The following is a 22,850-nucleotide window of genomic DNA, read 5'->3' as shown; positions in this document are numbered from 1 at the left end:
GGTGAATGGGTGCCCAGTAGGATTATTTCCTTGAATGCTTTAGTGTCTGTCGGGCTGCTCAGCTACAGCCAGGGTAGTAATATGATACCAAGTATCAAGCGCAGTAGAGTATATGCAATTATAGTAGCTGCGTTATATAAACGGAACATATTATTATTATTCGATTGACCCCTTTCCTACATGAAAAAGGTGTTTTATATGGTCAAAAATATGTTGAAAAGTCTGAATTTTATGAAAGTATTATTGTCATTAATAAAAAAATTATCTACAAACTTTCAGAATATATTACATGTTACATCAAATGCTATGACAAAGTGCTATATCATAGGCTACAATATTAAGAACCTACTAAAACCCATAATGAAACATGGTTCTCACTTTCAAACATGCAGAATTTGACATGTACCTGTAATTTAGAACATAAATGCCAAGATCGTTAAAGTGAATACATTGAAATTCATGGAGAAATATCTTACTTTTCAAACTTGCAGAATATGGCATAGGTGATGAGGTATTTCTGTTTGAGGGCCATTAGACTGCTCTTGACTGTATCACTGAAGCTGAAGAACTCTTCAACCTTACCCATGTGCTCAAAGAATGTCTTGATGCTACAAGTTAAAAAGCATAATACAGATAGTTTCATAGAGAGTACATAGGGAGAAGTTTATCTACATCCTCATTATCTGCCATGTTCAGCCTACTGCAAGGTGAAGGTCTCCCCAAGTTGGTGCCAAAGGTTTCTGTCTTGTGCTGATGCAATCCACTTACACTCCATCTCAATTGATAATTAATAGCAAATCAACCAGAGGTTCCAACATCAATGGAAGCATTTAAATTTCATGCAAATTTGTTATGCCACCAATTGCTTTAAATTGAATTGCAACTCAATTGTAGGTTCCATATCATTAATATGTAAGTTTTGGAATTTATTGCAAATTCAAAATTGATTATTCTGCTTCCATCTACATAGAGGATAAATCAGCTATATCAGCTCTAATTCATTTTCTAGGATATCAATTGGAACTAGTTTTAACAAGTTGAAATCATACATTTCAGAATGTTTAACTATGCCAGCACTTAATCATGAACATCTAAGACTTTCTCTCAAAATTATATCGACCCTGACTACTTGAGTTTGGGTTTGCAATGGCTATGTCCCTAAATTGTGTATCATCTCATCAAATTCAAGATTATGGAATGATGTTTGAATGATTAATACATTCCCTTCAAGCTATCAAACCTTTTCAATGAAATAAGAAAAACCCTTTCAAAAGGTTGTGTGTGGTCTCATTCATGCTTATATGTGTCGGGTGGGTGTTTCATAAATCTGTTTGTATGTTACAAGCAAGTTTACAAATGACTGGCGATCCTTTCTTAAGAACTTCCTCAACACTACTGAAAGTGTGGTGTCTATCAGTTACCACAAGAAAGGATTGCCAGTCTTCTGTAAAGTCACTTCATGAAACATGGGCCGTTTGTAGAAAGAGTTGCAATCAAACACAACTCCAAATATCAAATGCAACTTGCCTTTCAACTTATCAAATGTGTGTATTAGTGACTCGTGATTGATATTTTTAAGTTGAGTTTAAATGTCACTACTTCTGCAACATGCCCCAGATTTGGGTAATTGTCATCATTTTGATGAAGTTTTCCACTATATCATTCAGAATAACAACCAGACTAAAATCATCTTAAAACATTGAAGATAACTTACTTGATATTTGAAGCATGCAGCAACTGAGAAACAGTTGGGAGACTAGATGATTCTGGGGCTTCATTGCCGCTTGAAACCGGAGCTCCTTTCCTGATAAAAAGAAAGAAAGAAAAAAGTTATCAATGCTGTGCTATTTAACTCAATGTTCTTCTATTATTGAGTTGAATTTATTTGTGAACACTCATACTTCCTAGAGATGGCAAGACCTCATAGCATGGCATTAAAGTCAATAATGGAACATAAAATTGTCCTTTTTTCATCAGAAAATGTTAGATTAGTCACTCGAGTCCATCATACTTGATTTTTTGATGACAATGACTAGCATCAATACTCACCCATACTTGACGTTGACTGTTGCTATGTAGATTGCACAAACTGCCCATGTGGTTTCATTTTCCTATAATTAAAGACATTAAAATGCAAATCTATCACTAAAATGATTTTTACACTGTACTTTTTGTCCTAAATTGGTGGGGCTAAGGGGGGGGGTCTTAGCCCCACCAATTTCCCAGGGTTAAGCTTAGCCCACTTCGATTTCACACTACGTTTTAGCAAAGTGGGCTAGCATGGTAAATAGTACGGTACTATCTGGCCCTGCAAAAAAACAGGGTTAGCCGGCTTATTGTGGTGCTAGCACCACAACTGCGAGATGCAGAGTGAAAATGAAACAGGGCTAAGGAAAGTGGGGCTAAGCATTAGCCAATCACAGAAGTCGAATTGCACATTAATCACGCTCTGAATGGTAGAATCATCAATATTCATGAGCAGGGGGATAGTCCGGGGTTAGGGCATTAACCACGGTTGAGCAGATAGTATGGGGTTATGAAAGACAGTGTGAATTGAAAAAAAGATAGTATGGGGTTAAGGAAATGCAGTGTGAAAAGCATATTAGAGATTCATATTATAGTGATATCAACTTTATTCGTTCTTGTTTCCTGCTCCCTCCTCTGAATCTTCCATTCCCCTTTCCTTACCTCTATTACCTTAGTTTCCTTTTTTTCTTTTGGTTTCCTTTTTTCATTATGTAATTCATGATGATGATGATAATAATGTTCTTTACATGCACACTCCTATCTGTGCAACAGGTGATTTATTGAAGCTTAAATAATGATTATTAGGGTTTGATACCAAGTTAATTTATCAAAGTATACTACTTGATTTGCTAAAAAAGGTTGCACCATAATTCGGTGGCATTTTTAAAAAGTATGTAACTGACCTGATCTTGGGAGAGGTGTTCTTAGATGTGTGTCATATTCTCAAAACAATCACCAAATGTCTAGGATTTTACAGGATTTCAGAGAGAAATTTCTTATACTGCAATAAAAGATTTCCACATTATATTCCTCAACATTTTATTTCAGACTCGGATAGCCCATTAAAAAAAGCTGAAAGGGTAAAATCACGCATTTTAGAAATTGTCATTAAAAAGTAGACTCTAAAAGAGTCTAAATACAAACTCACCTTGAATTCTGCTCGATCAGAAGCTGTCCATACATGGGTCAGCTTCTCAGCTTGATCCGTGACTGATACATTGACAGGCAGTGTAAGACGGCTCAAAATATTGGCTAAACTATCATTCATTCTGATCCTTGTATCAAAGCTCTTGATTTCAATCTGAAAACAGGAATATAAAAATAATGGGTCAAAATTTCAATGAAAAAGAAGCAAGTGAACTTAATAACATTCATAGTTTATAGATCTAGATATTATCAAACAATTTGTTTAAAAATGAAATCAATATCGTAGAAATGTCAGAAATGAAGATGTATCTCATTTACAGGATTTAGGGCTAGATCTTAAGATCTTAGGAAAGTAGAAATCACACGCACATGAATGGGACACAATCCCTGGCTCTGTGGAGAGTAAGCATAGGTTAGTAAATGATTTTTACTCTCTAGGAGCCTCCTGGCTAACAGAAAAAAGTTGATAGATCTAAGATCTGTGTAACATTATGGGAAACTTAAACTCATAAATTGAATTAAACTATAATATGTCTAATTGAAAAAGGTCAACATCAGCAACAGTTAGATACAAGACCGACCACTCGGATTCGGAGTAACTTACTCAAGTTCAATTTATTCATTTTCTCACCAATATAAAAAAAACAATATACAATATGTACAACAATGAAAATTACATGTAAAGAGAAAACAGGAAAACTACTGAAAAGTTCATGAGAACTTTTTGTATCTTGAAGGAATCCCAACAAATTTGATACCATTGGATAGCTTGTGAAATAAGAAAAAAAATAGTTTTTCAATCAACTCATTGTCTTATATATTGATAGACATATTCCAATTTAGTCTACAGGGGAAAATATAGAGATTTTGTTCTGTTCAAAAAAATAATTAAGGCTAGTTACTATTGTTAGAGTGGGGAGACAGAGACTTTTTGAAATCCCATTTTAGCAAGTAAACTAGTTTAATCTACTCGCCACAATGGAAACCAGAGTGGAAAATTCTCCATAGAGTTGTACATGCTGGTTCTAATTTCAGCGAGTAGATAGACAGATTACCAGTGATATTTATTTCGTTAGTGATGATTCTTTGACGAAATAAATCTAATAAACTGTCATGACTGTCTTTTAATATCTACTCGTGAAAATGGGAACCAGCTATTTTCATGAGTAGATATAAGTTAGGGTTTATTAAAGTGATTCATCCCATCTTGTCTGTAATTTATTGAATCTTTCGGATTTTGTAATCATTTTTTGTCAACATTGTGAAAGTGGCAGAGAGTGGTCTTGAAGAGCAGGGAAATGCGGGGTAGATGGATATAATTACAAAAATTATAATTCAGTCATCTGAAAACTTGTCAACCCATGGCAAACTGAGCCCGATAAATATCACAAGAGGAAAGAGGTATCCTAACCTGTTGTGCGAATCTTCATTTTGCATCGTTAACAAGTCAAACTAACATGACTAAGTAAGGCAAAGCCTCTCGGCTCACCGAAGCGAAGTTTCTTTACATATTGTGGTGAAAGGAGGTACAAATTTGAATTGGTGACCAGTTCCCCAAAGCACAAAATAGCCATCACTTCATATTTGTTTTGACAGATACCTAAGTTTTTACAGTAACTTAAGTTAACGTTTAAAAGTTAGAAAGATGATTTTAAGTGTGGTCCCACGCACTAATTTTCAAGTTGCATAATCAATTTCACCTTATTTTTTCGTATCAAACTCATAAAAACATGAACACTCAGCGATATTTTTGCCACAAAAAGTGATGGTGTAATTCACAGCCACTTAACAGCCTTAATGACTCTACTAATGAATTAAAATACAAGTACTAATATCAAAATTTACCTGTATTTGTATACGCCGACGGTTCACTGGCGCTGGCAAAAGTCGATCAGAGTTCGTTGACCTGCGCGATGTTGCACAATTTGCGCGCGCTTTTGAGCGGATGGGGGGGGGGGAAGAATCTTCCGGGGGAATCTTTCTAATCCAATGAACAAAACTACAAAAGGTCCCAGCCTCGAGGATCCTCCAGTATTAAAGTTTATTATTGATATGAAACTTGATATTCGATGATTATCATTGAACAGAAACGAATGAAATATGTCAAAAACAAAACACTGAATTCTAAACATAAACATAATGTTTAAAGAAATAGGGCCGAGATTCATAGCTCGATCGTTTGAAAAAAGGTTTAAATGAACAAAGTAATTGCTAAATACATGTTTTCACATGCAACTTCAAAAAAGTTTTAGCTTGTATTTTAGAAAGATATTCTTTAGCAGTCTGTTTTAATATATAAAATTCCTAAGAAAAATAATGAATCAATAGAAAAAAACTTTAATAATAAATGGTAAGAGTAAATTCAATGAGTAACACACTGAAAATTTCATAAATTATTGAATTCCAAGTTTGTCAATAATTGTGAAGATTAACATGCATGTTAATGAGAATGGGCTGATGTTATGTCCCCACTTTCTTTTTCCTCATTTTGTTACATGGAATCAAAATCAATATTTCTTTACTTTAGACGTCCGCCTTTTTATCAGTAACCATGCCTATTTTTACGTTCCTGGAGGACAACATTTTAATTTCCTTTTTGTGTAATAAAATATAAAAAGAATATGTGGGGATATTGTCAGCTTTCTCATTGTGCATTCATGAAGACATGCATAAAACTGCTTCACCCAAAATAAGGCAAAATTTTGAAATGTCAAAACTTTGATTGTCAATTTTTGATGAAATTATTGTTTTGTCTTGTTTTAATCTATACATTCACATCACATAATTTTCTGCCTGGAATATCTCTTTAATTGTCTTGTTGCTTGGTAAACTACCCATGCACTATTCATCTCATATTTATCTTCAAATTCACACACAAAGCAATCACCCTTTTTTTTCTTCTTAATCTTGATCTTTTTTTCCTTTGTACTCATTATAGCATTGATTATTTTACCCTGACTGTATTTTAATCCCTTTATATTTTATTATTTCTCTTTCAGAAAGATCTTTTTTCACATCTCTTGCCACCCCTTGGTCTTATATCGTCCCAATGCTGGCCCCTTTTCTATTCTCCCCCACCCCTCCCCCATCCACTCATCTCCAAGAAATCTACCATGGTGGCAAAAAAAAGAAGAAAGAAAATCATGCAAGACTGGGGGAGAATTATCTGAAATCTCCTTGGTATTTAAGTGAGCAAGAATTACAAGATTTAGAAACCTTATAACTCACTCTGAACCGGGACTACTGACTCCACGCAAGTTTAATCGCACTGTAGGGTTCTTCAAAGGAGTAGAGCAAGTTACATCAGTCCATGCTGGGTCTGTATGCTGTAGTCTGATGGTGAGATGCGTGGGCTAGAAAAAGCAAACAACATCAATCCTTAGTAATGATCCCAAATCGGGAAGTCTGGCACCAAGTTTAATTTTAACACAAGGTCTGGACATGGATAAACTACTCCCAAGTCGCCATATATGTTAGCCAAGCATGATAAACGTCTCTGGCAGAGTTTTTATTTTGCATTTTGTTTACTTGCTCTGTTTAGAGTTGGGGGAGGGGAATTCATGCATTTATCCCTTTTTACCTGAAACAGATATGTGTTTGTCATCTACAAGCTGATATTTGTTTGCAAGGAAAGTGAATATACTCCATATAGATTAATTTTTTCCTTTATCTCTTTAGATTCTTATCTGACCCTTTCCCTTTCTGCTCTTCTGTGATTCTCTCTCTCACTTTCGACTTAAGTCCCAATTAAACATTTAATTTATGACATATCACATGACCTGCTTAATCTCACTATTTTTTGTTCAATATGATTCTACAAAACATACGCCCATCTTTTTTTTTCTCTGTAATCTGTACCCTCTTTACTACTTTACAATGTTATTACCTCTTTTTACTCTTTGAAAATTGTTGTCTAATCTCCACTCTCTCTCTCCGTGTTGCGCCCTCTCTGTTCTCTTTCTATTTCTCTCTTTCTGTCTTGATCTCTCCCCATCTCTCCCCTTTTCTTTCTTGATCTCTTTATCTCTCCCTCTTTCTTTTCTGATCTCCCCTCTCTCTTCTCTAACCCACCTCTCCATCTCTCACTCTTTCTCTTCTTCATATTTTTTCTACTTCTCTAAAATGTTTAATATATCTACATTTAATTCATGACACACTATAACCAGAAGACAGACATTAGTTTTTTTTTGTTTGACTGTAGAGTGCAACAGTTAATTCTTTTTTGTGTGTGTATTTATTATTTTATTTATATTCATAATGCATTTGAAGATACATATACAAAATATAAGACAAAAATAATTACTTTGTATAATAATGTGAACATAGAGAAGTCAAAAATAACAATGTAATATTGTATAATATGCAATATGTTACATGCATAAAATGTATGATCGCAACAAAAGCACACAGGATGTATGCTGAAATGATATAAAGATAAGGAAAACATTTCCCTAGGACAAAGAGGGAAATTTAAGAAAATAACATAAAACAAGTAAACCAATCAAAAAGCTGGTCCAATGATAATCCGTTAATGTCTGATGCAGATCGTTGTGTGCATTTGAGGGAAGATACTAATGTAAATCCATAAGTTTCCAATCATCAGAAAATAATTTTTTTAAATCATGAGTAACCCTATCTTGACAAACATTCTTAATCATCTCATCTCCACCCTTAAACAGTCATTGGAGTGAGTTTGTATGGTCAATGATTTGACCATAATTTTATGTTTGGATGACTAATTCATAATAAAAATTCACCCAAGCTTGGTGTAATGATTACCATTGAATGAAATTTCTTAATACTGATGCCAATTTCATTGTTTTAGATTACATCATTCATACTTAGTTCATGTATACATATGAAAGATTATATCTGCAATGGTATAAACATTCGTGAAGTAGGAATGAAAAGAATGAAGATGAAATCAAACCCCAAATAGTTCAGAATGTTGAGAACTTTTTTTCCTTTGTTTCCATGGATACATTTTTTGCCTTTTGCAAAAGTCTGGTAATACACTGATCTGTTGAAGACCAAGGCATTTTAACATAAAAGCTTGTGATCAGTTAGCAATATGACACAACAAATCTGATTGGATACATGTGACTCTTTTGAACAAAATACACATACAACAATGATCCTAATTGGGCATTGCAACTTTGCCAACTGATCACTGCTTTTGTGGTTTTGAGCAAATGATGGGAAACTTTGGTTTTGTCAACTTTCCAGCTCTAAATGGAGAATAAATCTAGCAAGAATTTGACAAACTTCCTACGAGTAATGTTAAGATTGTCACAATCACTTGTTATTGGGAATAATTGTCTCGAGAGCTGATATTAATTAGATTAGTTTAGAGTGTGCGTGTAGAGATATTTTTTTCACATTCAAAGTTGAATACTCTAGTGAAAACCCCATACAAAAGTTGCAAATCATGTACAAGTTAATGACGACAATATTCAAAATAAGAAGAAATAAATTTCCAAGAAGACTCGTCTTCTCTGTTCCACACAAATACTGTTCGGCATCTGGACTGTACAGGTACTTTTAAACTAAAAAGGAATTTCTGAAAACAATTCAGAAAATTTCTAACAGAGGCACCCCCCCCATCCTCCAAAGACTAAGCCAAAACGATTCGTACATGCATATAATACCAAGCACAATAACTGAATAAATATATTCTATGCTCAATACTTCATGTAAGAATACACGTTTGGAAGAGAAAAGACGAAACAATCAAAATCCTTATTGAAAAAAAAAGAGACAAAAATTCAGCCACTTTTGTATATTTCATGTGTCCTAATAAGAGAGGAAAAAATAAAAGACATACATTTTTTGTAACATAAGACATCCACATAAACGTATGTATGCCTATAGTAGACTCGTGAAGAAGACTTGCATAGTTATATCATGAATGTATGAAATAGCTTTATATGAATATATCTCTATGTACAAGGCATTCATGGCTCAATACATCTAAAACCTATGATCAAGCTGCTAGCTTCCTAAAATATTGTTTTAGAAAGAGAGAGAGAAGAAAAGATATTTTCAAACATGTATGTAAACTACTAGAAGTTACATTGCATATGCAATACATCCATAAGAATAACTCTTTGTGTACATACAGAAATTATTCAGTCCCATGTATGCATTTCTTTGTATTGTTATGCATTAGATATGGAAAGAAAATTCTGTGGTTATGGAACTTACAAACAAGATATATAGGTGGTACTATGTTCCTGTAAAATATTGGGTTGAAACTTCAATATTCATATTTCTTAACATTAGCATCCCAATCAGTTTTTACGTCTCGATTTGTTGATTGTGAATTCTTAGGACAAGAGATTGGGGTAATTTTAGGGAAGATTCCAAACTTGTCAAAAAAATGAAACTAGTTACAAGAGAGAAGAGGAAGGGAAGGAAAAGACTTGCAAATTGTCCTCTACGATATTACAGATGATCTGATTGGATGACTATTCTTGGAAGAAACATTGACCAATGCTTCTCAAAATTAATGAGAATTCAATATCTAATGTGATGCATCAGAAAGAAATTCAATGTTTTGACTAGAATTTAAAGCTTGTGTATAGTTTTGGTAAATCCACCAAAATGCACCTATCACTATTCCAATTCATTGCTAGCTAATATGAATGGATATGCCCTATAACAGTTATGATGTGGAGGATATGAAATGAAAATGTATTTTACAGGATAAATTTTGCGATTTTACATGGAAATTTAACTTGATCGGGTCACCCGATCAAATTAAAATATCTGTGTGTTTTTGTCTTTCAATTAAATCCTATTTCAAATCATGTAATTGGCTGAAACTTTCAAGATATGTTCTTTGTCTGTAACTTTTGGATATCTAATCACTAAATTTATAAGATAAGTGCTTGAATGCCCATTTTTTAATTTAAAACAAGCATCGCCGAGAGAGGGCGCTATATATCCAAGATTTGAATATTTGAAATTTTCTCAGAGAAGTGCAGTTGGAAAAATATCTGAAGGTCTCTACGCTTCAGTAAGACTGTCATATTAGATGATTTTCGATTATCAATCACATTATTGACCCTTTACCAAAGCTATACACATGCTTTAAAATAGTTTTAAAGTAGTAGTTCATGCATCCTAAGTACCTCTGACTCACATAGCCAGATATGTCTTAAAAGAAAATGGAATGATTTTTCATGATCCGTTGAAATCCTACAAGAGTGGTTAAGATGGGACTAGTTGGTACTGAAATGACATTGAGAGACCCAGTGTTGGAAGTGCACGGTCCGAGGTAACACCGATTCAGAGGTGTACGGACTCTTCAAATCAATGCATCCAGCAATCTCACTTCAAACGGATGATGAAAAGAGGTAATGATTCTAATTTGACTATATATTACAGAAAAAAAATAATGCTAGTCTGTTAGAAACATGATAGCTAGTTATGTGTCTGTACACCTTGTCTGGACAGAGAGCCATTTCACATTACAAAAAAATATCTAAATGTATTTAAAAAAAAAAAAATCCCTGATTTTTCAATTTTAATGGCATCACATTTGCCATCAAGTCATATATCTTATTAGTGGGCTAAATAAATACATGTATACAAGTCAAAATTTCACATAATATATCATATACATGTATGAATCACATAATTGATTTGACATGAAGCAAGATAGACATTGATAATCACATATCAGGATCAATCTAACTTTGAAAAGAGAGTAAATAGACATTACTGCATTCAGAGCAAGAAAGATGTCAACTGTTAACCCATATGAGCTAATACTTTCAGACTCCTGATAAAGATGGTAATAGTATAGAAAAGATAAGACAAAAGAGAGAGAGAGAGGGTGAAATAATAAATTGTATAAAGAAAAGATCAAATACTTGAGAGCGGGGGGTGTTGAGAGGAGGCGAAAACGAGAGATAAAGAGAGGGGAAGGGTTGGGGGCAACCAAAAATGATAGTTCAAGGAAAATAAAGAGTATAGTGAGAGATTGGGGGGGGGGGGGAGAAATAGACAGTACAGGGAAAGAAAGAGGACAGAAAAAACATGAAAAGGGACATCTTCCAAAACTGGTGACAATTTAAACATAAAGTGTGCATACATACATCACGATCCATACTCGATAATAAAGACATTTTATGTCTATCACAGAATATATAATAATGGCAGTGACTTTACAAGCATAAACCATATGAGGGTAGTAACATACATAATGAATTTAAATAACAAAAACACGATTGTCACGCTGCCAGTCACAAATCTGACATTTGAGAGAAAATAAATTCTTTATCGATACCCTTAATGTTGTCTTTTAATGATTCAAAGAACAATATTTTGCATTGTTCAAAACCGAGTTCATATGTTGATAGGTTGTTTGATTCTCGAATGTCAAAGTGATGACAATCAAGCACTTTTCTTAGCAGATTCCTGAATTTGTCTTTTCAGCCGATTTATCAAAAAACAAAAACCAAGAAATCTGATTCTAAACTTCCTCCCCGGATCTGTAATGTCGTCAATGGTCATAACTTTTTCTCTTTTGCATCACATATTTTTTCCTGCAAAAAATATTTATAAGTACATGAATGTATATGAATACAAATTAAATAAAAGATAACTTTACAGTGAAAAAATTTCTTTGTACAGAGAAGAGCTGATCTATCTGATCATATATAATAAATACTGTTTAGACATTTCAGTAGTGCTACAACAACAAAAAAGGCAACACTTGTAAAATATGAGAGAGAGAGAAAAAAAATAATGCTTGAATGTTATCCTTTCTCGGGGGACTATCATCTTTGGATGACATGACATAAGCAGAGTATCGTGAGGAGAGTGAGGATGAGATAGGAGCCAACCAGTCTTTCAGCTGCACTGTTTCCTTGTGGTCTGGAAGGCTCTTCAATGAGGTTAGGATCTGATGTATGTGGATCCTCACTGGGTAATACTGTATAGGGAAAACATGAAAAATACATCAATATTAAATCTAATTTTAACTTTATTTCACAAGCCAAGGAAAAACAATATGAATACAAAATACACATTGTAATATTGTATACATGTAGAGCATAAAATATATTAGCAGAAAAAAGCAGCTCATTATTGATTTAATACAATAAAACATTTATATATTTCAGCAAAAATACACAGATTCAAAGCCTTCATTTGCTGCAAAACACTCCCCATGAATTACCTTTGGACTTGACACAAACTGTCACAATGTAGAAAATAACCCATCTAAAAACTTATGCAGTTGCCCTATTATTGCTACGGTAATTAGCAGAAATGAAATGTTAATCTTACCTGTATTAATTTTGATTTTAATATCAGGAGTCTGGATGTCAACGGCCACGTTAGCTCCGCCTCCAATGCTCGATAGCGCTTGTAGTTTTACAACGTATCTCGCTCCGGCCGTCAAGTTTCTGATCACATACCATCTTTGAGTCTAAGAAGAAAGATAAAAAGGCGTTGATTAGAAATTGGCTCAACATTTTGAAGTTCAGAACCTTGACTTTGATTCATATAATGAAGTTAACTGCAAGGTTAGTGATGGAAAGAAGCCCTTGCATGCTTGCACACAAGAATCTCAACAATCCAATTCATTCCTTCCTGTGTTCTAACAAAACAATTTATAGTCAGCAATCTGAGATAAAAGCTTTGTTCTTAAGGTTAGCCATCAACAAATTGCTGGGCACCTAATGAGATAATTCATAAGAAGTATCATGACCCTTCCCCCACCCCCATCCACAGGTTAAGGTGATACTTACTTCCCTGTAGCATCCAAGAAGTAATACGAGTACCATTGGATGCCTTCCCAATCCAACTTCTTCAACCCACCCTAAGGGGGTAACTAGGACAGGTTTGACCTTGGCCCAGCAGATTCAGTAACCACTAAGACCCCCCCTCCCAATCTCTCATCCACCCCACCCTAAGGGGTAAAGCAGATACCTACCTCCCTGAGAAGTGGTGGGTAACGCAGTATTGGGTAGTCACGACGATGGTTTGACCTTGGCCCAGTAAATCCGGTATCCGCTAAGAACACCCCCCCCTCCCCTTCCATCGATCTCTCCCTCCCACCTGTCCCTATTAAAGCTAACGGGGTAAAGCAGATACCTACCTCCCTGAGCAGTGTGGATATGAACTCTTCTCTCTCAATGGTGGGTAGTGCTGCATGGGGTAGTCCCGACGATGGTTTGACCTTGGCCCAGTAAATCCAGTATCCGCTAAGAACCCCCCTTCCACAACCCATCTCTCCCCCCACCTGTCCCTATTAAAGCTAACGGGGTAAAGCAGATACCTACCTCCCTGAGCACTGTTGATATAAACTCTTCTCTCTCAATGGTGGGTAGTGCTGCATGGGGTAGTCCCGACGATGGTTTGACCTTGGCCCAGTAAATCCAGTATCCGCTAAGAACCCCCTTCCACAACCCATCTCTCCCCCCACCTGTCCCTATTAAAGCTAAGGGGGTAAAGCAGATACCTACCTCCCTGAGCAATGTTGATATAAACTCTTCTCTCTCAATGGTGGGTAGTGCTGCATGGGGTAGTCCCGACGATGGTTTGACCTTGGCCCAGTAAATCCGGTATCCGCTAAGAACCCCCCTTCCACAACCCATCTCTCCCCCCCCCCACCTGTCCCTATTAAAGCTAAGGGGGTAAAGCAGATACCTACCTCCCTGAGCAATGTTGATATAAACTCTTCTCTCTCAATGGTGGGTAGTGCTGCATGGGGTAGTCCCGACGATGGTTTGACTTTGGCCCAGTAGATCCGGTATCCACTGAGAGGATACTGGGACCGGGTCGGAGGGGCCCAGGTGAAGTTAGCACTCACGGTCTCCCCGATACCGTAGGTGTAGGACATGTTGATGGGAGCGCTTGGGATATCAGGTACTGCAGAGAAAATAACAAAAAAAAGGAATATATGATCAATAAATTGTGAATCATGAAAAAAATCAACTTTGGAGGGTTGTTTAATATGAATAATAACAAAATGATATTTAGTTTTTGTATAGTGCAAATCACTTTCTCATCTAACATCTCTTTACTCCTTGTGTTTCCAAATACACATTTTTGAATGAAATTAACATAATTGCTCATAAGACATTCACAAATAAACTTGAAAGTATTCACTTTCTTGCATTATGAAGGGGGGAAAAATGGGAAATAATTCCTATTTTCAATGTTGATTAGAGATTTTCATCATTGGTGTAGAAATTTCGACAAAGTATTGGCCAGTTCTATGGAAAAATACTGTCACACAATTGACCAATTTGTAAAGTAGTCACCTACAAGAAAGACAATGAATCGCTATGCAATTATCAGGAAATTTATTCCTTAAACACAACAAAATAAGAACTCCAAATTCCTCTACATTACTAATTACTCTTGTTGCCATTGGTTACATGTTGAGAAAAACAAGCTCCACACTTTTGACTTTTATGCAAATCCTAAGCAATCTAGACTGCATGATTATCACATCCCCCTTTGAGACCTCTTCTATAACAATCCCATTCTAAGTATCTCCTGGCCTTCTCATTAACCCCTACAATCCCTTAACTACCTATCTCCCTCTGCTTCCTATCTGCACCGTCTTGGGTTTAGCATTCAAAGTGTTAATGACCCAATCCCATCATCCAGTCCATTTACTTCATTGTAAAACGTTGATGTGGTTCCTTTCTAAGGTTCTACGAAAAACAGGCCCGATTTCCTCCGAGAATAGTCACAACGGAATAAAACCTGGACACCGCGTCACTTGTAGGGATTACCTCGCCCCTTTCTTCTACCCTCCTACCTATAGCAGTTAAAGGCTTTCTATGGATCTATATTGATCACTATTTCCTCTTCAAATTGAAAATAACATTATATCCCATTTCATAAAGTTCTGAAATAAAACCAACAGTGGATAAGCAAAGAGAAGTGAACTAAAACAGAAATTACAGAAGATATTCATCTTGCAAATGACTTTACTGCTTACTGTATTGGTTAAAGTGAACTTTGACCGTAATATTAATGGGCTTAGTTTGTTACGTAATATCCCCCCCCAAAAAAAAAAAAAATTAATAAAGACAAAAATACATGTTTGCCCTTACACTAATTTGGAACCACATGTCATGAAGACTTACAACTTTTATAACTTTGCCAGTATTGTACTTCTATTGAAACCTTGATTTTGATTGGCTACTGGGCCCTGTTAACATGGTAATTGACAAAATGGAAAAGTTACAACATGGCTATAACTCTTTAACAGGCTGCTGGTTTATTTATTAGTTAAAATCTGAAAAAATTGTCAGTTTTACTCCTTCCCATCACCCATATCCAAATCACCCGCTATGTTGGGTTGGGTATGGCAGTACCTGACCCGTAAACCCCACCCCTGACGGACTAGGCTATCTTAACATGGGGTATGGACATCAACAATAGTTGGATCAGGAGTGCATAGTGGAAGGCAAGCTAAGGAGATTATTTTGGAAAGAGGATAGATGGTATTAAAAATCCTGCAAGAACTCTTCTCCTATTAACAATGCAAGGCACTGCATGGAACTTTGAGCATTGCATGGACGGAAGGTTCATGCGTATATATCTGTAGATGTAGTATTGCACCATTAAAGCGATTCCTTGATGACCTAATGTTCCTAGTAGCATACCGGTAACTGAATTAAACCCTTCTCTTTCCCAATGTTACGGTCACATATTCCATTCCGATCAGCGTACCATACATAGCAATAAATGGTGTGAAACCATTGGTACAGTGTTTGTAAAGGTATTTGTGACTGTAGCATAATTTGGCAATTATTATCAAGTTGGCAACAATAAAAAAAGAGATCACGGACCCATTTCATGAATGACCTACAATTATGGCAACTTCGGCATAATGCAACTACCATGGAAACCTTTATTATGACTGGTTGCAGAGCCCTGTTATCATGGAAGTTGCCATACGAAATAGGCAAAGAATTAACTACAAGTACGGATGGGTCGTGAAAGCTGCAACCAGCCCAAACCCCTCCCAACAAATGACATGTGACAACACTACCAATTTCAAAAGAATTATATGAATATCTTTTTCATCATGATATATCAATGGGATGTAAAACAACATTGGGTAGAGCCATTCTGTATTTCATGTGAGGCTGATGGTGAAAAGATTTTAAATTTGATCTGATTTGAGACACAACAACGGAGGGGTTCTAAAAGGGCACCATTCGTGTTACCACGGGAACATGGACCACTACATAGCATGTCACATCACGGGTGATAATACAAAGCTTGCTGGATCTAGCCTGTACTTCATTGTAAGAAATTAAGCTTTGAAGAGGGCAAAGCTTTCTGGAAGGTTGTTCCCTTTTAGTATCTGAATAGCATAGGTAAAATGAATGAGCTGGAGTTGGATGCATTTTCATGACACTGAAATGTCTGTCCGACTATTGTACGATTAAGATGTTCTATGCACAAGTTATCCAAACAAATGATCATGCCCACATTCCTTTTAATATATCAGACGTTGGAGGAATATCAAAACGAGAGAAAAGGCAATATGAAAGAAGGAAAAGGCGAACTTTAGAAGTAAGCGATTTGTGTGAACTGTGTACATACTAAACACACAAGTGCTCCACTACTCTGGCCACCACCCCCCCCCATTCACATGGGTGATAACTACATCCGTATCATTGCAACATTGCATAATTATACTTAAACCAACTGCTTGATTAATTATTTTGGTAGCACTTCCGTTCAACTTAGGAAAACTTTTGACTAAGAACAGGGTAAAAATACATTTTGCATATATGGTGTGAAAAATTGCTTTGACTTGGAAGATCGACTATGCAAGTTTAACTACATGTATATGTCTATTTATACATGACTTGTATGCATGTGCTGCAAGTATATTCAATGACAATTGCATAGTTTAGGAATGCATACAACAAATTCCTGCGGTTACTTGCACCTCACGATCCGAGCAAGAGATACACCGCACCATGAAAAGATTAGACAAGCACCCAACAATCGGAAGCTTGTTAGGTAACTTGTAACACTTCATGGGCAGGAATGCAGTGGGGAAAATGAAGGGGTTCGGGCGGTGGGGGGGGGGGGTGATGAAGAAGAGAAAATAGGTATCATGGATGGAAGAGATAAGTTTGGACAAGATAGAATTTTTAGAAAAGAGAGTAGAGATGGGAGAGTGGGATGGGTAGAGGATATTTTGGAAGGATGAGATGCAGGGGAAAGAGACAGGGAGTGAGGAAGATAAAAAGAGGGCATTTAGACAGGATACAGACAGAGGCCCGTATTCTGAACTCGGGATTTAAATTAAACTCTGGTTTTAAGTTTGTGGTTCAACTATGGAAAGCCAGTTGTTACAGAAATCTCTAACGGTAGAGGGTCAATGTATCAGCTCCCAAAACATTATTAACTGCCTGGGAAGGATAAGTATGACAGTTGTCTTCACCGTTAAAGAATTAATAAAGAGCACAGTAAACATGAGAAGCATTCACTGTAAACAAAATTTTGAAACGTTTGGCTTCCCATAATTTTAGCACAGAGTTAGACCATGGTCTAATTTAAACCTGTCTTCAGAATACGGGCCACAGAATGTATGATAAGCAGAGTCAAGTTGGGAGGAAGAGGGGGGTATGTTATGGAAGGAAGAGATGTGAATCAAAAAGATAGAGAGAAGGCGATGTGAGCTATCTGACTGTAAATGACAGGAGAAAGGAAGGTACAGTGGCCCTGATATAGAAAGGAGAACAGAGAAAGAGAGAATGAAGGAGTAAGGGGATGGTAGAGAAAGATAAAGATTTGAAATAGAAAGATGAAGATGGGGAAGATGAAGGCAAGGAATGAGAGATTGAGAGAAAAGAAAGAAGGGGGTGGGGGAGAGAGATATGATCATTGAGCAACAGAGTTCTCAATAGGAAGAATGGAAGGACGCTAATCCAGCCAATTGATGATTATCTCTTCTTTATACAGAGCACTCACCTTGAGGAAAAGCGGTTTAAAGTTAGAGGAAAGAAAGAAGGAGAGAAGAGTAACAAGGAAGGGATAAAAGGAGAAGGATCCAAGAAAAAACCCCACCTTAAAGTGAAAAGGAGAGTGGGGAAGTTATAGCATGAATATATGATAAGATTAGGGATCTCTACCTCGGTGTAATGGGTAACTGTTAGGATGGGGGATGGGTGGTATGCATAGCAACCGAGTCTTGGAACTCTTGTGGAAAAAGTGTATACATTGTGTGTGGGCATGCCAGGGTCCAATGACCAGTGTAATAATATACATGTATCTGTAAAGCACTTTGAAGAGTTGTTCTGATGTATTTAGTGCAATATAAAAACGGAATATTATCATTTTCTTTGAGAGTAACATGAAGAGTGAGAGAGAGAGGAGAGGGAGAGATATATATGCCAGGTATTCTACCAATGTAATGGCATTTTTTTAATGAATATGCTTCTTCTGAAGGCAATTTCACTTTTCAGTTTAAATACGGTAGAATGGTAAATGAATTTAATATTTTTCTTTTAGATAACTGGCAATTGGCCGAGTAGATTACTGCATTTATTCTGAGTGACCCCCATCCATGTCCACACTAAGTATAAGATTAGAATCACAGCGTTCTGAGGCGTGAGAAACAGGCCGGATTTTGAAAAATGCTTATCGATGTTCATCAGTGAATATTATATAAATGCGGCACTATCATGTATACGAAATAGCATGAAAGAGGGGAAGAGAAAAAGAAAGAGGGAAAGAAAGAGAGAGGTGGAGGTGAAGAAGTTTAGAGAGAAAGACTTGGAGAGTTTACAAAAGGCATAATCCATGTCTGTATTCTAAAGGTAAAGAGGTGAAATCTGGACTAATCTCCTACTTAATACCCCTACTCTTAGAAATCACAGCCCTTTGTCCAAACCAAGAGGATATTGGCCCTAGGGGCCGTCACCTACGTCCAATTGAAAAAAAGAGAAAAATTTAAAGCCCTCAACCTGGGTTACTAATCGCCCCCCCCCCCCTTCTTACTTCCATCCCCAAAAGAGGTACTTCCACTACCCCTGACTCAAGATGTAGTTTTCCTTATTCAAGGAATTACTGATCTCTGATTTACAGATGTATCCCTATAGCACCTGATCCTTCCATTCGGTCCATCCTTAAATACTAATGACCCTCTTATTGCATTCTAACTGTGATTGGGTGTGGGGAAGGGGGATGGTGGCTTTAGATGAATGCCAGACATTTAAAGCAAGATTATCTCTTTTATTTCTTAAAAATGATGGGGTTTTTCATAGATTTTCAGTCTTCCTTTTTTAACCAAAGAAATTGAAATAAAAAGGCATATTAAAAGGGAAGTTTAAAAAGGGATATCTAAAAACAGATGGTTAAAATAGACATAAAAAGGGCTATTAAAAGGGATATATAAAGGATATTAAAAAAAGGGATTTAAAGGAGATATCAGAAAGTAGAGAATGGGTCGACGGGTAGGTCAAGGGGTTTGACCAGATAATCCTTTTCTTAAATGAAATATTGAGAAAAAAAATAGCATGCAGGATAATGTTATCTTTGGTAATTAAACAATTTTAGATGTTTAATAATTAAGCAGGTATGTAAATTATCAAAAATTAGGATAAAAAACATTCCACTCAACAAATGACATGAATCATACTTTAGTTTATTGCCCAGGAATGGGTGATGTTACAAAGTAATGACTACTCCACAAGTTTGAACACTTGCGAGTATGATGAGACTTTCCCAAAATATGCTTTTGTACAACTGACCATGTCCTTTTCGTTATGCGAGTTACCGAAATTCAACGATTCAAGAATTCAGACATGTTCATCCTTTATTTTTCTTTTTGGATTCATTTTATTGGTGTATGTCTACCAAGGAATAACCCTGCTATTTATATACTTTTTTGTAAATCTTGTGAACTTACTTGGTGTAGGACAGGTTGGCCTTGGCCCTCTGGAGATGACCTCTGTACAGGGAGGGGTCAAGATCTGGATGGTTGAATCAAACGGACCCCAACCATGGTCATAAACCGGTCTCACCCAGACTTCATACGTACAGTCAAATGATAGATCATACAGCTCGAATGATGTGTCCTGTGAAAGATAAAGATATAGAAATATATTAATACTTAATATGCTTTAATTTGACTCTATAGGGAGTCATGTGCATCATTTGGTGCTGACTGGTTTGTCAGGGACCGGTTTTACAAAGTACTAGTAACTGTTGTAACTTTGCCATTATGGCAAATAACATGGTAACTTGCCTCAACAGCCAATCAGAATCAAGGTTTTATAGTCTTTCTGAAACAGGCCCCATGTGTGTTAGGAGAATAGTAACGATGAAAACTCTTGATAGCAGCAGTCTTGCTACCCAGAAAGGGGGGGGGTTGCAGATTTTCAAGTGACAAGAAAAAAAGAAAGAAAGAAGAAAACAACAGGAAAGAAATCTATTACTTGCTTGTAACAATATACAGTGTACCTTTATTTTTGGTTTTTAGAATATAACAAACCACCAGTAAGGGATAAAAACCCTTATAAAACTCATCATTGAGTCACGCGTTTCACACCCCCCCCCCCACCCGCAAACCCAAATAAACCTTGAATCACCTGTTTGAAAGCTAGACGATATTGACTTTCTAAAGCCTATGTTACCATTCTTCAAACTCTATTGGGGGGGAGTCAATTCTGCTATGGTGAACAAGTTGGATTGGTTCATTACACAGGATTTTTGTTTCTCCAAAGGTTCAGAGACATTTACTTTACTGGCAGTAATTTTATAACAAAGTGCTATTTCACACGGTAACAATCAATCTGACAGATAATTTATGAGATAACTACATGTTGTATATACTACATGTCAACCATCATGCATGTACATGCTCAATATCTAGTCTCTATTATAAGTCAAAGCATGCAGTCTTTGTATGAATATTTTCCTGCACTGTATAATACAGGATTTATAAAGCGCCCTCATTATACAGTCATTGCATATTCAGAGGTGCACTCATTAAAAAAATAATAATCCAAGCTTAAAAAAAAAGCTAGAATAATTAAAGGCACAGATAATATAGTCTTCACAAATATAACAATGGCCTAATAATTGGTAGTGAAAAGTTTGTTTGGTAGTTTGACCTGGGGCGTTTAGCAGAGACAACTGAAAAAAGGCAAGTGCAGCTCCCTCGTGCACGCTTTTCATTGGTTGAAAATAGAGTTGTTTCTTGGCTGCTACGGACCCCAGTTCATATGCTACCATCACATGCAAAAACAGTGTATTCATTAACTTCTGTCTTTTTCATCACAGTACTTTTAAGTTTTTGTGACCATATTTTCATCTCAGCAAATGTGCATTCAGGATAAAGAAATAGATTATGTATTGTGATATGAAGTGGTACACAGCAAATTATCACTATTTAGAATAGTGTTTAGGTACAGTGTGAACACTTCATCAGAAAGCACAGCAATTCAAATGTGAACACCTATACCAACACAAGTGCCAAATTATAAAATTGACATTTTAGAAATATTGTGAAATTAAAAGCAGTCTACAACTTACAAGCCAATTCAAAAGTAATCAAGTCTGAACATCTTCCTTATAATATTTCTTACTATATCTTTCTCATATCTAATATTTCATATTCTTTGATATTTAAATAGTGCAGATCTTAATCAATAATCAAAGAACTGAATAATACCAGTTAATTGAAGAATAGTTCATGCACCAAATAAAAATCTATGGAAAAAAAGGATGCATGATTTTTTTAAAATAAATGCAATATTCATGCTTAAGCAATATTCCATAAACAGAAAACATGCATACAAGCTGTGGTTTCACATATGCATGTATCTGCATATAAATCTTTGAATAAAACAGGTATGATTTTCACACCAAGGCTACAACAAAATAAATGGGTTTATTTCAAGGAAATCAATTCCTCCTCAGAATGATATATGCCAAATAGTCATTATGTGTATATATAATAGGACATTTCAAACAATTTTCTGATATCGTCATTGGTTGTAAAGAAAACCTGCCAACTGATGTCAATCTGATTAATACTGGAATTAAAATTAATGGTCAGAATAAAAACAAGGAGTGAAATTTGTCTCTATGGTTGAATTTCGATCAGTTCAGGGACCTGTTAAAAAGCAATCATTGTAGATTCTTTTTTACGATTTCGTTAACCATAATGCATAATTAATCATGAAAATAAAGCACAAGACTAATTGCTAACTTTTTTGTTACGGGGCCCAGATGAAGATATACACCAAACCCAAATGTAAGGTATGGCAAGCTATATCTAGGTGTGCTTTATAAAATGTAAAAATGAGCAATGAATATAAATCTAATGAGAATGCATGAAGATTGTTAACATTTTGAATTGGATTATGTGCAATCAGCTTTAAACTCTAATCTTCATGTCGAAATTTTAAGCGCCTTAACCAAATCCTATATATCCCTGCGCATAGCGATGTCTCTTCCTGTTAAAAAAGTCCTAAGACTTCCAAAGTTTTTAAATCTTAGTTTCAGACATTTTTATCTCTTCTCTCTTCATCTATTCTCTTCTCATCCCTTGTCCCTCTCTTTCTTGCTACCCCCTATCTTTAACTCTTTTCTAATATGCAATGTAATGTTCATGCTTAACATCTAGTTCATCAATCATATTACTATTAGCAACATGCTGTAGTAAATGC

At 35.8% G+C, this 22,850-nt stretch overlaps 2 protein-coding genes across 4 annotated transcripts in view; both read right to left on the bottom strand.

The window, feature by feature from the left end:
- Positions 1-5,098, bottom strand: part of LOC121429509 (retinoblastoma-associated protein-like) — a 31,612-nt gene extending 26,514 nt beyond the window's left edge. The window contains exons 1-5 of the mRNA XM_041626569.1: positions 5,020-5,098; positions 3,176-3,328; positions 2,050-2,111; positions 1,715-1,804; positions 477-608 (exon numbers count right to left, since the gene is read on the bottom strand). Of these exons, the coding sequence (XP_041482503.1) occupies positions 477-608; positions 1,715-1,804; positions 2,050-2,111; positions 3,176-3,295 (404 nt within the window). The 5' untranslated portion in view covers positions 3,296-3,328; positions 5,020-5,098. The remainder of the gene's footprint in view (positions 1-476; positions 609-1,714; positions 1,805-2,049; positions 2,112-3,175; positions 3,329-5,019) is intronic.
- A 5,611-nt stretch (positions 5,099-10,709) lies between these two features.
- Positions 10,710-22,850, bottom strand: part of LOC121430120 (anosmin-1-like) — a 56,862-nt gene continuing 44,721 nt past the window's right edge. For all 3 annotated transcript variants that reach the window (XM_041627397.1, XM_041627399.1, XM_041627398.1), the window contains 4 exons: positions 20,084-20,252; positions 13,841-14,058; positions 12,472-12,613; positions 10,710-12,115 (listed from right to left, as the gene is read on the bottom strand). In XM_041627397.1, coding sequence (XP_041483331.1) covers positions 11,961-12,115; positions 12,472-12,613; positions 13,841-14,058; positions 20,084-20,252 — 684 coding nt within the window. In that variant the 3' untranslated portion in view covers positions 10,710-11,960. The remainder of the gene's footprint in view (positions 12,116-12,471; positions 12,614-13,840; positions 14,059-20,083; positions 20,253-22,850) is intronic.

Source organism: Lytechinus variegatus, chromosome 16 (assembly GCF_018143015.1).
Source record: "Lytechinus variegatus isolate NC3 chromosome 16, Lvar_3.0, whole genome shotgun sequence".
In the NCBI taxonomy this organism is placed as follows: Eukaryota; Metazoa; Echinodermata; class Echinoidea; order Temnopleuroida; family Toxopneustidae; genus Lytechinus; species Lytechinus variegatus.
This window is presented reverse-complemented; position numbering and strand designations above follow the sequence as displayed.